At 46.5% G+C, this 16,150-nt stretch overlaps 1 protein-coding gene across 1 annotated transcript; it reads left to right on the top strand.

The window, feature by feature from the left end:
* Nucleotides 1-2,443: 2,443 nt before the first annotated feature.
* LGALS3 (galectin 3) lies at nucleotides 2,444-15,823 on the top strand. Its single transcript, XM_023627775.2, has 6 exons — nucleotides 2,444-2,639; nucleotides 8,592-8,613; nucleotides 9,259-9,546; nucleotides 11,408-11,496; nucleotides 14,024-14,189; nucleotides 15,516-15,823. The coding sequence occupies exons 2-6, from the start codon at nucleotides 8,596-8,598 to the stop codon at nucleotides 15,669-15,671; spliced, it is 717 nt and encodes a 238-aa protein (XP_023483543.1). The 5' UTR covers nucleotides 2,444-2,639; nucleotides 8,592-8,595; the 3' UTR covers nucleotides 15,672-15,823.
* The last annotated feature ends 327 nt before the right edge of the window (nucleotides 15,824-16,150 follow it).

Here is a 16,150-nt window from a genome sequence, read left to right on the forward strand (position 1 = left end):
TCTCAGTTTATTCTTCGCCCCAATCTGTTGAATGGCAAATATCCCAGTTCCAAACACTTATTTCTCAGACCCTGACATACTTTCAGTTGGATCTATGTTGTGATCCTGGCCGTATCTAATTCTCTGTGCCCATCTCTAAAATGGGGATAAAAACACCCCCCCCCCCATATACACACGGAAAGCACTAGGCAAAGCACAAGGTACATAACCAGTGCTCGATGAGTAGCAGTAGTGATCTAACTTCATTGTTTGATAACCTTTATTTTTTGATAAATGATTACCATAATAAAGTTAATTAACACACCCATCACCTCACATACTTACCATTTTGTGTGTGTGTGTGGTGAGAACATTTAAGACTATTCTCTTAGCAACTTTCAAATAAAAATATAGTATTGTTAACCGTGCTGCACACTAGATCCCCAGAACTACTCATCTGGCAACTGGAAGTTGGTACTTTGACCAACGTCTCCCCTTTCTCTCAACACCCAGCCTCTGCTAACTGCCATGCTACTCTGTTTCTATGAGTTTGGCCTTTTCAGATTCCACATATAAGTGAGACCATGCAGTATTTGTCTTTCTCTGTCTGACTTATCTCACTTAGCATAATGCCCTCAAGGTCCATCCATGGTGTCAAAAATGGCAGGATTTCCTTCTTTCTCAGGGCTGAATAATATTCCTGTGTGTGTGTGTGTGTGATTTTCTTTATCCATTCATCCATCACCAGGCACATAGGTTGTTTCCATGTCTTGGTTATTGTGAACAATGCTTCAATGAACATGGGGATCTTCAAGACAGTGATTTCATCTTCAGTGGACATATACCCAGCAGTGGAATTGCTGGATCATAAGGTAGTTCTATTCTTAATTTTTTGAGGAACCTCCATACTAGTTCCCATAATGGCTGCACCAATTTACATTCCCACCAACAGGGCACAAGGGTTCCATTTTCTCCACATCCTCCACAGCACTTGTTTTCTCTAGTCTTTATGATAATATCCATTCTAACGGGCATGAGGTGATATCTCATTTGGTTTTGATTTGCATTTCCCTGATGATTAGTACCTTTTCAGCACCTGTTGGCCATCTGTATGTCTTCTTTGGAAAAATGTTTATTCAGATCCTTCACCCATTTTTTAATTGGATTATTTGGTTTTTTGCTATTAAGTTGTATGAGTTCCTTATATATTTTAGAGATTAACCTCTTACCAGATATACGGTTTGCAAATATTTTCTCCCATTCAGTAGGTTGCCTCTTCATTTTGTTGATGCTTTCCTTTGCTGAGCGTTTTAGTTTGATGTAGACCCACCTGCTTATCTTTGCTTTTGTTGCTTGTGCTTTGGTGTCATATCCAGAAAATCATTGCCAAGACCAACGCGAGGGAGCTTTATCCCTACGTTTTCTTCTAGGAGTTTTAGGTTTTCAGGTCTTACAATTACGTCTTTAACTCATTTTGAGTTAATTTTTGTGAGTGGATATATTTTTTAAAATCCATCTTGGACACCGTTAACCATTTCACTCACCTATTACCCAGCTAAATGATACCAAATAAATACCACCTCTTTTGCAAGCATCGCTCTTTGTTGTAACAACCTTTCTTAGAACTGTAGCTTTGTCCTGTTCCTGCCTTGACCAGACGTACTTTCCTATTTCCTCATCAGGGCCCTCCGCAATCTTTGAGAAAACAGATAGTCGGACTTCCTAGGAAGAAATTCATTATTTCGCTTCTTCATTAGTGAAACAAATATTTACTGAGAACCTAGTAGGCAGCAAACCCTGCGTAGACGATGAGGATGCAGTGGGGAGCAAACAGCAAAACAGCTCAGGGCTCTCCGGCTGAGAGGTGTGCACCTACGTCTCAGTTCAGAAGCGGAGGGAATGCGAGGCTAAGAACAGGGGAGCATCTCACCCAGCATCTCAGCAACTCCACAGGGCGCTGTGCGCTTCTTGGGAAGCCTTCAATGCTGAGAGAAGGTTTAGGTAAAGTAAACACAGAAGGGAGGGAGCGCCTGCAATTCCAGCAGAAAATCAGTAAGCACGGGTAAAGCAGCAAGCAAAACTCCCTAAAGAAGCGCGCAATAGGGGCCCGCCTGGTGGTGTTAAGTGCGCACGTTCCGCTTTGGCAGCCTGAGGTTCGCCTGGTCCGATCCCGGGTGCAGACATGTCACTGCTTGGCAAACCATGCTGTGGTAGGCATCCCACATATAAAGTAGAAGAAGATGGGCACGAATGTTAGCTCAGGGCCAGCCTTCCTCAGAAAAAAGAGGACGATTGGCAGCAGTTAACTCAGGGCTAATCTTCCTCAAAAAAAAAAAAGAAGCGCGCACTAAACCCTCCGCAGACTCTCGCGTCTCAGCCCAAGAAGTCGCCAGGGCCACCTGGAGAGAGGGCGGAGAGCGCGGCCACAGCCCAGGCGCGGGCGGCGGCCGGGCGGGGCCGCCCACCAGGGGTGCCCCGCTCCCGGGCCAGGCCGGCGCCCGGCTGTCGGGCGGGGAGAGGTCGGGGTGCAGGCTGCGGCCCCGCCCCGGGAGAGGCGGGCAGGGCGGGGGTATTAGAGGCGCGGAGCCGCCGCCCAGTCCTGCACCGAGCGCGTCGCAGGAGCCACTCGGAGCAAGCGAGCCAGCGAGTGCCGGCGCGGGGTGAGGGGCTCGGGGCCGGGCCCGGGGACGGGGTTGAGACGGGATGGGTCGGAATGGGGACGGGCCGGGCCGTGGCCGGGGATTGGCCTGCGGGCGGCTCCCACCGGGCAGGGCGAGGCGCCCGGGCGCGGCTCGGAGCGCGGCCTTCGTTGGGGCGCGCGGCGGGCGCCTGGGATGGGGGTCTTGACCTCCTGGGGTCGGGGCAGTGGGCGCCTTCTGGGCAGGGCTCCAGAGCCTTTCATCCCCCGAGAGAGGAGTCTGAGACCCAGGGAGAGTCAGCGACGCCTTACGGGGTCTCCGGTTCCTCGTCGGCTGCGGGGCTGCGGCCGCGGCACCGGGCCCTCTGCGCCCCCGGGAGGCCGTGTCCGGCGGCGGGTGGGCGCTCTCATCCGACCCAGCGGCCGCTCCAGCTGGGTGTTAGGAGCCGGGCCCCCTTCCCCAGGACACGGGGGTACTGCCAAGGACTCTATCGGGCGGCTCCTGCGACCCGTGACCTGGCTGCCCGGCCCCTTGATCTTGCTGTGGGGCGCGAGTGAGGTCTTCTCCCAAGTCCGGCAGCGTCAGGGGCTGCAGCCGCTCTTTGGATGTTGATCCCACGGAAGATGGTGCTGCCCCAAGGCCTGAGTGGGCATGTGCCCGGCCCGGCAAAGACCGTAGACCCTGAAGTTTTGCAAATCAGTGACTCATCCCTGCCCCAATTGGCTAATTGGGTTTGAGGCTCTCAGATCTAAGCTGAGATGTGGGGTGGGGACGGAGTGTTGATCGCAGTGAGCAGGGCCCTAGCGCGGGCGGTGGGAGGGGAGAGTTTAAACGTGTGCTCCAGGATTTGCTCTGAATTATCAGTTGCACAAATGGAGCAGGACAGTGCGTGCGCCCCGAGGGGCCGCAGCTCAGGGCCGGGCGTCGGGGCGCGCGGGGGCGGCTGTGGCGCAGGCTTCAGGCCGGCTCCTTCGAGTCAGCGATTCCTGTTCCAGACACTGTGTAGGAATATTTGTAAGGTGGCTCCGGGGAGCTGGGCTGCTCGACAGTGAGGGCGCTGGACCTCAGGAACCCAGTCTGTTTCTAGGGTTCTGCGAAAGGAACGCAGACAGGCTCAGTTAATTCTGAAGAAAAGGATAGCAGTAAAAATTGACTGCTTGGGCACAGAGCATGAGAGAATTTTCACCAACTTCAAAATTCTGACTCACTTGCCTGAAGTTTATGACGTTTATCTTTTGTACTAGGAAATTGTGTTTCCATTAAAGTTAAAATTTAATAGGAATCATTTTTTCCACGACAGTCGCCTCTTCAGACATTGACCCTGAATCCCTGGGGTGGAGTCTACTCCTTGGGTGGGCGTGCCTCCTCTGTGATCCTGGGGAGGCTGGAGCTGCCTCCTGCATCCCTAACGTTTGGGGGTTAGAGTTAGAATCAGCGCTTACTCCGTATTCTGGGGAGAAGTTTGATGATGGTCCTTGAATGTTGCGAGCTTAGAAGTAGGATGTCTCCCCGGGTTCCATAACTAGTAGAAGGGGGAGCGCTGGCTGACGGGTTGACCCCAGAGCTGGTTAGTTCAGTGCGAGAGGCAGTCTCCCTCTGCGGAGGGGTCCTCGATGATATTCGCTATGCCGCAGATATACCTAAGTGCTTCATGAAGACTTTTCTCTTATTGCTAATGAGGTCAAAAGGCCAATGTTGGTCTCAGGTATAATTTACGTACCTGTTTCCCCAGAACCCTCATCAGCCAGACTCTGTCTTAACTGCCGCAGAGACCTGTATTCATATAGTATAACTGGAGAGTCTCACGCTGACCTTAACGCCAACTGGTTTGTCAACTCAACGTCCCTGAGACTCCTGAGAACTGATCTGAAACACAGCCTCTCTTCCTGTGTTGGTTCGGGACACAGGCTCCTGCTGAGGATCACTCAGTAACAGTGTGGTGCGTGAGCCGGCTCTTCTCGGGAGATGCGGACGAGTGAGCCTGCCAGGCTGTGCTTGCTGTCTGCTTCCAATCTGCCGCTGACTAAGTGTCATGTGTTCTCTCCTGACTGATGTTCTGCTTTTCCATAGGGAAAAAAAAATCAGTAACTGAGAGGCACAAAGTAACTTTACCTTCCTTGGTGCTGAGGAACTGAGAAAGAAATCCTAGTACAGGACCCGTTTCCTTTATCCCAGCTCAGCATCACTGAATTTGGCTTTGGGAACCGGGCTTTCCTCAAGCCCCACTCTGTGTTCAGCAGGGCCAGGAAGCAGACGGCCTCTCCCGTGTCCTTGGGAGAGGAGTGTGGGCAGAGCCGGGGGGGGGGGGGGGGGCGGGTTCTGAGGAAGTACCTTCTGGATCTGCTTCTCCTACAGCTCCTATAAAGGTCAGGGCCCTTTGTGAGCAGAAATTTCAGAAGTGCTCTGGGAACCTGGAGAACTGGATTAATGGCTGGGTGGGTCTAGAGTAGCACAGTGCAGTGGGTAGCCACTCTATTAACGGGAGAAGCTGCAACTAACAGCCAATTAAAATGGTCAGTATTCTGACTCATTTGAATTCATATTCCAAAGTGCCACTCAACTACTTCCTGCAGGTTTTTCCAGATGTGCAAACCCAGGTGGTAGTTCCTCTATTTTTGTTTGTCTTTGATGCAATATTTCTTTTCTAGCTCTTCAGAGTTCTCTGATTCTGGAAACGGGTGGACAGAGTTCACATATCTAGAATGTCTGAAGGGGGCAGATTTTTCACATTTGATTCTCTCTCCATAAACTACTCATCTAAAAGAAAGAAAGAAATTTTCCAGGGAAGCAAGGCAGCTGTTTATCCGAATAGATTTGTTTTTAAGTTCTAAGGTTACTAACCTTGATTTCAAAAGAGCATTGGTGATAACTCTTTTCAAAAAAGAGATCTGATGGTTGGGAGTTAACCTAATCAAAACAATGCATACCCAATTTTTGGAAAAATACACTTTATTGGTTTAAATGTGGTTATAATTAGTAAAGGGACTGTGCAAAATGACTTCCTTGTCTTCAGTATCACTGCACACTGAATGAGTCATCCAGCTAGTTTTCTGATGAAAACATGATTTCTTTTAAAATTTATTTACAATTTCATATGTCATGTAGTTCTGGATGAATAAGCCAGAGAATCAATTTCTAAATGAGGTACTTAACACTTTCAAAGAATTTTACTTTAGAATTTCAAAGTGTGAGGTTTTATATTGGTGTACAATGAGCCTGAAGTAGGATGCTTGGACCCTGGTCCTTGGCCAGCCAGTGACCAGTGACTTTGGGCCACCACATTAGCCTCCTGAGTCCCCGCTTCCCACCTCTGCAGTGGGAACGGTAACTCTCCCCCGTCAGTCTCATAAGATTATCGGAGTCAAAACAGGCGTGTGAAAGTGCTCTGTAGACTGAAAAGCCCCACGCACGCGGCTGTTCTTGTTCTAAGGGCCTCGGCTAATGTGTCACAACACAGTCCAAACTGTCCTCTGAGGTGCTGTCTCAAAAACAGTGGAAATAAAGGCAGATCTGCTTTGTTTCTCAAATTGTTTTGTTCGGGTTGGAAAATAAACTGAAGAAAGTTGAGCAGAGACTTTGAAAAGAATGTGTTCAATTTTGGAAATGCTGTCTTTAGGTGAATTTCTGGGTGTAATCAGCTTTTAAACACATCTTAGTTTCGTTTGAGTTATGGTAATAGGACGCTTTATGAGGCGAATGGTGTAGATTTACTAGTTTTAGCAGTTGGAACTGTGTGTGTGTGTTGCACTGGCCTGCGTGTGTGCATTTGTGCAGGGATGCACATCAGCCTAGGCCAGTGGTTCTCACCAGGCAGGATTGTGTCCCCTCCCGCCTCCCCCAGGGATATTTGGCCGTGTCTTAAGACATTTTGGATTGTCTCAGTTGAGGCGGGGCTGGTGTGCTACTGGCCCCTTCTGCACTGAAGCCATGGATGCTGCTAGACATCCTGTAACGCACCGGACAGCCCTCACAACAAAGTGTCCGACCTGAGACGTCAGTGGTGCTGAGGCTGGGAATCAGCCCCTACACAATGGGGATATTTAAAAGAAGTCAAAACACTTATCAAGTTATTGCTGGGTCTCTGGTGCGCTGCCCAGGACTGGAAGAAGAGTTTGTATAATCAAAGGAACCAAACTCTCTTCAGTTCACGTTTAGTTCAAGATCGTTTCCTACTGGGGTCTAAAATGAGTGAGGCTTTTATTTTCCTAAGACATATCCTTCCTTTGCTCTTCCGTAATGACTCTTCTCTCAAGTTCCTCTTGCGTCAGCAGCACAGTTTTGCGGGCAGTGTCAGCCCTGTGGGGGAGGGAGCACAAGCAGCGGAACACCCAATGTTTGCTTTAAGAGGTCAGACGCTATAGGAAACACAGTGAATATAAGCCCGGAAGTGTCACCATGACTTCCCCGTCAAATCGCCAGCAGTTTCCTACCTGGGAAGATGGGCATGGTCGTAACCTAACTGCTTCCAAGTATGTTTCAGAATGACCAAGTTGAAAAAGAGATGTGCAAAAAAATTAGTGCAAAGTAATATTTAACTATGATATAAATAACAGCAGAGTAGGATAAAATATCTGGTGTGTGAAATTGAAGCACACATTAAATCCTAGGAGGAGCTCTGCCTGTTTGAGTTGTTATAAAAAATTCTAATATTTTACATTTTTAGAACCTATCAAGTAGTTCCTATTTATTGGATCCCTTGGGAAAATGTCATTTCTTAAAATAATTGAGTCAATTTCACAAGTGACTAACTCAAGGAAAAAGAGCTTCTGATTGTTTAAGGTCTAGGGAATTTTGGCCATAGCACCGTTGATTGTGAGCTGAGAAGACTCCCCCAGGCCTCAGGAGTCCAAAGCTGCCCTGGTCCCCTCACTGCTGGAGTGTCTGCCGCGGGAGCAGGTGTGTGCTGCTGGGGACCTGGCACCTGGGGAGCAGCAGGAGTGATGTCTCAAGGCCACCCCATGAGGCAGCTTTGGGCAAGGCCAACCCTTTTGGTAGCATCCTACCCAAAAGTATTTTCCTCCGCATTGCTTGACTTTTTTTTTAACCTTAGTTTGTTATACCGCCAGAGATTTCACTTGGAATAGCAAGTCTCATTAAAAAAAAAAAAAGCAAGCCTCTTATACCCGCCTTTCTTCTTCATTGCTCCGGATCCCCATCTCAGCTCTCCTCAGAGGCTTAGCTCAGACAGCACTTCCCTCTTAGAGGTAATCGGTCTGGTTGTGACTTTCCACGCCATGCAGTCGGACTCACAGCATCAATTACTGGTGATCCTAGGGGCTTTTGGGCCCTTGGACCATACAGATTTTGACCTGTCCATCCTCACACGCGGACAGAAGCCCACACAGTGCCTGGCCCAGAGCAGGTGTAAATGTGTGCCAATGAAGGAAGAAATAGTCGGCCGCAACTACTTGCAGGGGGCATGTCTTTCAAGTCTCAGCAGGAAGAGACCAACTCTGCCTTCCTCCTAAGACCCAGACAAGGGTGTGGATCGGTTGGCGAGACTGGGAGGGGAGGGGAGCTCTAGCAACACACGGACCCTTCGTAAGAGGTGGTGGAGAAAGAGACAGGCAGGCGGGCGACGGAGGACCAAAGATAAAAGCAGGACTGTGTCCATTTGTTCCTTTGGGATGAGGCAGAACATTTTCTTCCTTATTCTTCTCCCTGCTCCGTTGTCTGGCCTGTTACTCCCACTAGTCACACAGGCTCGAGTGATTAGAGGTCAAAGTTATGAGTTATGACTTAAAGGGCTTGGTGATCCAGCTGGAGTGCGTCGCTGCCCTTCCAGGAGACATTTCTGTGGTTGTACACTATTGGTTTAGGCGTGTTCATGGAATGGACTTGCTTGGGTTAGAAGAATGCCTGTAGATTGACTAGAACTGCACAATGAACTAATCGTGATGTTAAATTTGTATGGAACCCGGTGAAATCTTTTAGGATCATATGATAACCTATCTTTTTTTTTTCTCCTCTCAGGAAAATGTCAGACGGTTTTTCGGTAAGTGTTTGATGTCTGATTTCCTAGGTAATACACATTCCACACAGGTTGAGGTTTATTTTTTTTTTACCGCCAGGCTCTCCCTTCTAACTCTCCCACTGCTGGCCTCCCGTGTCCAATGAGGGCTTGTTAGCTGGAGTTTTGTTTTTCTAGCCGCGGATTCGGGAAGAGAGCCAGTCAGAGGGAGGTCTGGGACTTACAATGGTAGTAACTCTGTCACTGTGAGGCCTGCGACAGAAGCCGGAGGATTCCGCCTGGAGGAGCCGAGAAATAAACTGGGCGATGGGAGCTGTGTGCAGTCTGAGCATCCTGATTTTTGTGATTGGTTTTCTCCTGCCTACAGAAAGTATGTGCTTTCGCGTAGAGGACAGCCATCTCCCGACTTTAGCAAATTACGAAAAGGCCACCCTCCGCGATATGAGATGATGGGAGGCAAGAGCCAAGTGACAAGCATGTGTAATCCCAAAGTCTAATCTTAATCTTAGGAACTCAAAACTATTCAATACGTGGAAAAAATGTTATGGATACAAATTTCATATCTTGACCATATCCCTCTACTTCTTAGATCGCATATTTCTGTTTTCCTGAAAATTCTGTTTTTGTGAACGTTTTTCATCCTGTAATGGTTTATGTCTTTCTTTCCAGCTTAAAGATGCCTTATCTGGGTCTGGAAACCCAAACCCTCAAGGATGGCCTGGTCCCTGGGGAAACCAGCCTGCTGGGGCAGGGGGCTACCCAGGGGCCGCCTATCCCGGCGCCTACCCTGGACAGGCACACCCTGGCGCCTACCCTGGCTCAACCCCTGCTTATCCTGGACCAAATGCATCAGGAGGCTACCCTAGTGGGCCTGGTGCCTACCCATCTCCTGGACAGCCAGGTGCTCCTGGAGCCTACCCTGCTGCCGGGCCCTATGGCGTCCCTGCTGGACCACTGGTAAGATGGAGTTAGTCACTTCATATACTTGATTGTGATCAGGACAAAGCTAATGAAGAATGCAGCAAATGTCTGGAGTGGTCGTGCCATCACTTTGCAGTGCTCTGGCTGGGGGCTGGCTCTGGGCACTCACCTGCAAAGGGCTTCAGGGAGACCTGAAGCTTCTAACTCACAGCTCAGAGCCACTTTCTCAAGGACCTGCCATGGTGTGTGTCCATCCAGTAGAAAAAGTAGTTGTTTGTATTGAGTTTATTATGTGTACTGTTAGTATAAAGAGAACTTAATCCATCTTTTAAAGACATCTGTAAAGCAGCTTTAATATAAATCAAGTTAAATCATAGTAATGGGGGAAGTTTTGGCTATTATTATTAATAAACCCTGAGTACATAACATGTACCAGCAGCATGCTTCTACACGGATGACCTCAGGGAACCCACGACTACCCTATAAGATGCTGCTGGTATCCCCATTTTCCACTGTGGGAATGGAGCAGTCTGGAGTTCTGGAACTTGCTCAGAGGCATGGAGGGAACATGTGGGGGAACCAAGGTGATCTGGTTTTGACAACTGTTCTAAAGATTATTTTGCAATCTAAGGATTGAATTTTCATTTACATTAAAACACACTTTAGCAAATGAATTCAAAGTGTAAAACCTAACTCTGTGAGGCTCCAGACATGTCTCAAACACAGATCCTTCCCTTTCAGATGTCTAGGCTAGTTTGGAGGTAGATACAGACGTGAGGAAAGACCTCCATCGCAGTGTGGGTCAGACCCTTTCAGGCCTGTGGAGAAGATGGCGCAGGCAGCGTGTTAGAGGACAGTGCAGAAAAAGCGTTGGAGGCATGGATGCCATTGAGCAGGGCTTAGGCCACAGGTTAGTCGGGTGCAGAGGAGGACATGGAGGCTGTGGAAAGGAAGATGCAGACGTGGGCGAGCTTGCAGGAAGAACCCCAGGATGTAGTGGTGAAGTCTCAGGAGTCAGAGACGACTCTGGCTTTTCAATGCTGGACATCTAGAGCACCAGCCAAGGGTCCGTCCAAACTGGGAACTCAGGAAGGGGACCTGAAGGGGGAGGGGCAGGGGAGACGATTCCAGTTCATACCTGTTGGATTTGCGGCACCAGAAGCAAATCCAGACAGGAGGAAGTACAGGACTGGTGCAGATCAGGGCTAGAGAAAAGACTTGGGGGATAGTTGAACCCAGGGGGAAAATTATAAAGGGAAAGAGAAGAGGCCAGAGAGAGAGCCCTGGGAATATTCACAGCACCTTGAACATAGATGGCCAATAAATATTTGCAGAATGACGTAGGGAGTGTATGAGCTGGGAAGTGTTCATTTCACAAATATCGGATGTCTGCCACATTCAAAGCACTCTGCTGGGGCCGTGTGATTAGAACACATGAGAACTCAGAAGCCCCAGAGTGTGACACAATGCCCGCCCTCAGGGAGCAGAATAACCACCAAGAAGGGTGTTATGTGAAAGGAGTCTTAAGAGCAGCACAAAAATGGTAATGTTGACTGTGAGGTCTAGCTTAAGCCTTTCTGAAAAATAGTCTAAGCGCATGAGTTATAGCTAGGGATGTCCTGGTAAGGAGAGACCCCGTGCTCCAAAAGGGAATATGTTCTGCCCTTGGCACCAAATAACTCATGGCTTTACTCTCGATTATTCGTTGTGCATGTAGGGAGCCTTATATCTTCAGGCCCTGGGCAAGGTGGCCCGAGAGTCTGGAAAGATGGCTTCCCTTAGGGTTATGTGACAGTCACACATATTAATAGTGATTGAACTTTAGCAACATCTTTTTCTTTCTTTCCCCAAGAAAACATGACTCTTTATTGATACATATACATTTTTTTATTCCCAGACTGTGCCTTATGACCTGCCTTTGCCTGGAGGAGTCACGCCTCGCATGCTGATAACAATTCTGGGCACAGTGAAGCCCAATCCAAACAGGTGAACAGCAAGATTAGCAAGTCTGACATATTGGTTGATTGGTTTAGAATTTTAAAAACTACACATTTAGAATCTTGGCTATACCACAGTACGAGATTATCCCATAAATCAATATGTATTCCCAATAGGGGGACAATGTTTCCCTCACTGAGTCTTAAACCAGAAGAATCAAGAATAAAACAGAGTCCCACTTTCTGAGGACAAAGAGGAAGAGCAAGAAACCCATTCTGTTGGTGTTTCCTGGCAGTGAAAGCCTTAGAGGTCAAGGAAATGTAGTTTTGTAATGTGATGCCTGGCCGTCCCTCCACCTCTGAGCCATATATTGTCTTAAAAACCAAGCATGCACTTTATGTCTACATGCCCATCAAAAACAAGGTGCGAAAACAAAAAGACCCCACTGGACATCGTTCGAGTTGGTCTGAGCGCTTGAATGTGATCATTCTGTCCTGATGTGCGTACAAATCTCCCCGCAGTTGTGCAGGTCACAGTGCAGTCTCGCACCTTGCGAGCTCGGCTGCCATTTCCATCTTCATAGTGGGGGCAACAGCAGGGTCACAGATCCCTATGGTGTCAGCCTGGTCTACAGATGATAAGGGGCAGGATGGGGAACCCCAGTCTTCTGAGTAGACACTGTTTACTTAAAAGATTTGAACAGATTCTACAAGTTACAAGACTTCCGCAAAATAAATCAACCTTTGCCATCGGAACTGGTTTGACTGAGGTGAGCTAGGATGGGGTAAGATTGGAGCTAACTTAGGTAAATCCACGCTGATTCCTGGCTGCCCTGGGATGCCTGACCCTGGTTATCACCACTGGTTATACCTACATGTAAAACAAGAAGGCTAAGGATATCCTGAAGCTGTCCAGTGCGCCCATCCCTGAGGTCAGTGGTACCACTAAAGCTACTGCAGCCATTAATTCATCTGTGTTTCTGGGTCTTATGGACAGCACACAAAAGGCACAAAGTCAAGCTATGTACACAGGTTTATTCAATAATCCGCAAACAGACTCCATGAGTGTCTGTCACCTTGTTCCTGGTGAATCAAAGGGAGCCACCTCCTCTGTTAGCAGGAGATAGACTCAGCTCTGATCTGATCATTTTACATCCAAATGGCCCACTCACTCCAACCTCCAGCCAGCTTCCTCTGGTGCTGCGTGAAGGCCACCACCCTAAGCCAACTGTTACTTCTGTAAGCACAGTTCTTCCCTGCACAATAAAGCTTGCCTCACAGCAAACTATGAAACGTATATCCTCTGCCTATGTCCTTGTCCATCTTTCCTCCCAACATCAGGTAGGACCCAGCACACCTTACCCTGTGCATACAGCACTCACAATTTGTTAATACCTGCTCTCCTCCCTGTACAACCCCTCTCACGCAGAACCACACTGGTATATATATCTTTGCTTTATTTAGGGTTATTGCACTGGAAACTTTAGCTCCAGTAACACTAGAGATGCAGACTGACACTGAGGCCGGTCAAAACTAGTTTTGGTTGAAATGGTTAAGGTGGTCTAAACTGAAAAAGTTATTGCTTGGTCCTGCAAATTCTGTGTGAGGAGTTATGTGAAAAAAAAGAATGCTGAAGGCGGTAGAGATGACAGTATCTTCCTTTTCACTGCAGAGGAAATATAGCCATCAGATATTCAGTCAAATACACATTCTATTGCCATTTGGCTATCTTGGTCCTTTCCCTGTGAATTTAATCATTGGAAGATACAGTGTGGTGTATGTGTCCATTACTGGGTGAATCAAAACATACAGAGAATCATTGTTAAAAGGTCTAGAGTGCAGACGTTGCTTTAAAGCCAGAGCACCTGCTGATTCTGATGTCAGTGCTCTATGGGGTTCGCTGAGACACTGAGGGAAAGAGTTAGTGCTTCGACAGCCAGGACTTGTGTTTGCCTTGGCATCCAAGTACAGGAACTGGGGTCAAAAAGCCAAGCAGCACTTTCATCAGTTCACATCATGGAATGTTTATCACATTTATTGTCACGACTTTACAACTTAGCATCGGAATACTGAACTTTAACGACATTATCTCGTTCTTGCCGTTTTAGGACTTGGCTTTTGGTTAACTCTGAGGAAGCCAGGTATTTGAAAGCTCTTATTTGTGTGACCGGTTTGCCTTAATAGGTATTAAAAGCAACCTGGCAGGGCAGAAAGGAGGTAACCGTTATTCTCTGCAAAGTAAAGCATAAAGTGCCCTCTGAGTGGCCCTAAACCTCTGTGAGAAAACCTTGAAGACCTTTCATGGGTAGAGGCGGCAAAGAGGGAATGACAGCTGACTAGAGTGACGTGATCAAGACAACGAGGCAAAAAACTCAGCACGTTGTCTTGCTTCCTTTCAGATGCTACCATATGACATCCAGTACTTGGCCTAGGGTACTGTCCAGTGGGTTTTCTGTTTAGAAAATTTTCCTGTATTTTATACAATGATTTGCTCTTTAGAAAATTGCATTTTCTTCGCTTGGTACAAACGCACAGCTTGAATCATTTTACTAACTCTGGTCTTTGGTTTAAAACAGGTTTGCTTTAAATTTCAACAGAGGGCATGATGTTGCCTTCCACTTTAACCCGCGCTTCAACGAGAACAACAGGAGAGTCATTGTTTGCAATACAAAGCAGGATAATGTCTGGGGAAGGGAAGAAAGACAGGCGGTTTTCCCATTTGAAAGTGGTAAACCATTCAAAGTAAGTTATTGCTACTATGAGATATTGAAAATGTCTGTTGCTCATGGGACTCGCTCTAAACCACAATGCACTTGAAATGAATTTTCACCAGCTCTCCTGAGACACCTAACTAGGACATCTCCTCCCCATCCCAGGGGACCAGGCGTTGCAGGCTGGAACAGGGCCGGAGCGGCTGTCGTGCTTGCGGCCACCACTCTGAGTTTAAGCTCTTCTGGAAACGAGAAAAATATCATCCTTAAAAAAAAAAAGGCAGAAAGTCTTTACGGTGCAGTTGGACTGAGACTTGCTTCCTTAAATCAATATAGTTGGCACGGCAATCAAAACTAAAGTTTTTTTTAATTCTAAAATTAATACATGGTTGTTTTATGAAAAAAAATTTATAGATTTTTTAATTAACTGAAAAGTCCTCCATCCTTTATCCCATCCCCCATCCTCACAAAAGTTGCAGCTTGCTGAATATCTTTCCAGTATTGTCTACGACACACAGCACACTTTTTGTTTTTAAGTACTGCTTCAATAAATATTTCCTAGGTCCTCCCTGTTGGGCCATAGTTGGCTGTAGAGTGGGCAGCAAACAGCTCGACTGTAAGCTCCTCGAGGGCAGGGAGAGGAGGGACCTTATGCTACATCTGGTGGACATCTTTTCCTCTTGAACATTGTTACCCAATGGTATATCATTGTTGAGATATGTGATAATTCAACCAGTACCCTATTGATGGAAATTTGGAGCATGGAAAATTCCAAACAAATAAAACCTGGGAAGGTTTATTTATTTATTTTACTGAAATACTGTAATAACTATTCTTATAAATCTTTGCTCCCGAGAAGGACAATTTTATTCAAAGAATAGACATGTTTAAAATTTAGAGAAGATATTGCCAAAGTGCCCCTTCTGAAGGATGTGAGAATTAACACATCCACTAGCTCCTGGAACAGAATGTTTTTTCCTACTCTTGCCAAAACTGGTTATTACAGAGCTTCATAACGTTTGCCACTTTATCAGGGGTTTCCTACTTTAGTGTTTATTTTTCACTTTTACGTGTTTTAGACCATAAAAAACTTAAGTTTTTATGTAAGCTTTATGTTTTCATTAATCTTTTCCTTTATGGCTTCAACTATATATTTTTTCTAACAAATTTATCATTTTATTTTATGTAAATCTTTGAATAATCTAGAGTTTATTATTGCTGTAAAGTTAACTCTTTCTGCACTTTAATCAGTTCCACAAATGATCGTAAAGATGAAAGGTTGGGCATCCTGAGCTCAGGCAGTCTGGTTTTGAAATTAACGGGCATTTCTAACAGTTCTGCGTATGTGCCATTTCAGATACAAGTGCTGGTTGAAGCTGACCACTTCAAGGTTGCGGTCAATGATGCTCACTTGTTGCAGTACAATCATCGGATGAGAAATCTCAGAGAAATCAACACACTGAGCATTTCTGGTGACATAAATCTCACCAGTGCTTCGCACACTATGATATAATCTTAAAGGGGCAGATGCTTTTTAAAAAAAGGAAATTGAATGTAAACTTTACACATTTAAAGGATTCATGTTGACTAGGAGTGAAAAGTTTTACCTTTATTCATCGATGTCCTTCTTGTAAATCATCCATTGAATAAATACTCTAAGAGTTACCTGTCTTCATGTGTCATTTAATTGGGATAGTTTATTCTCGATAATGCAGAATGGGAAAAGAAATATGTAGCAATATTAATACTGTGTTGGAGTCTCCCAAAGCTTTCTATATTTGCTAAAATATTTTTTAAGACAGGAAACAGGAGTAAATATTACCCCAAAATTAACCTCTCTCTTCTTGGGTTTCATAAAAACCAGGAGATGCTACAAGGAAATCATTCTCCTGTTTTCTTACTTAAGGAAATAAAATACATTCAGGAAATGAGAAAAGCAGAAAGAGTTTACCCGTAGATGACCCTTGACCCATAGGCAATTACTGGTAGCAT

This window comes from Equus caballus, chromosome 24 (assembly GCF_041296265.1).
Source record: "Equus caballus isolate H_3958 breed thoroughbred chromosome 24, TB-T2T, whole genome shotgun sequence".
In the NCBI taxonomy this organism is placed as follows: Eukaryota; Metazoa; Chordata; class Mammalia; order Perissodactyla; family Equidae; genus Equus; species Equus caballus.

Bases quoted from the DNA above. Each gene is read 5' to 3' on its own strand.
- LGALS3 (XM_023627775.2), top strand. The intron at 9,547-11,407 runs GTAAGATGGAGT...TTTTATTCCCAG, and splicing joins GCGTCCCTGCTGGACCACTG to ACTGTGCCTTATGACCTGCC. The intron at 14,190-15,515 runs GTAAGTTATTGC...GTGCCATTTCAG, and splicing joins AAAGTGGTAAACCATTCAAA to ATACAAGTGCTGGTTGAAGC.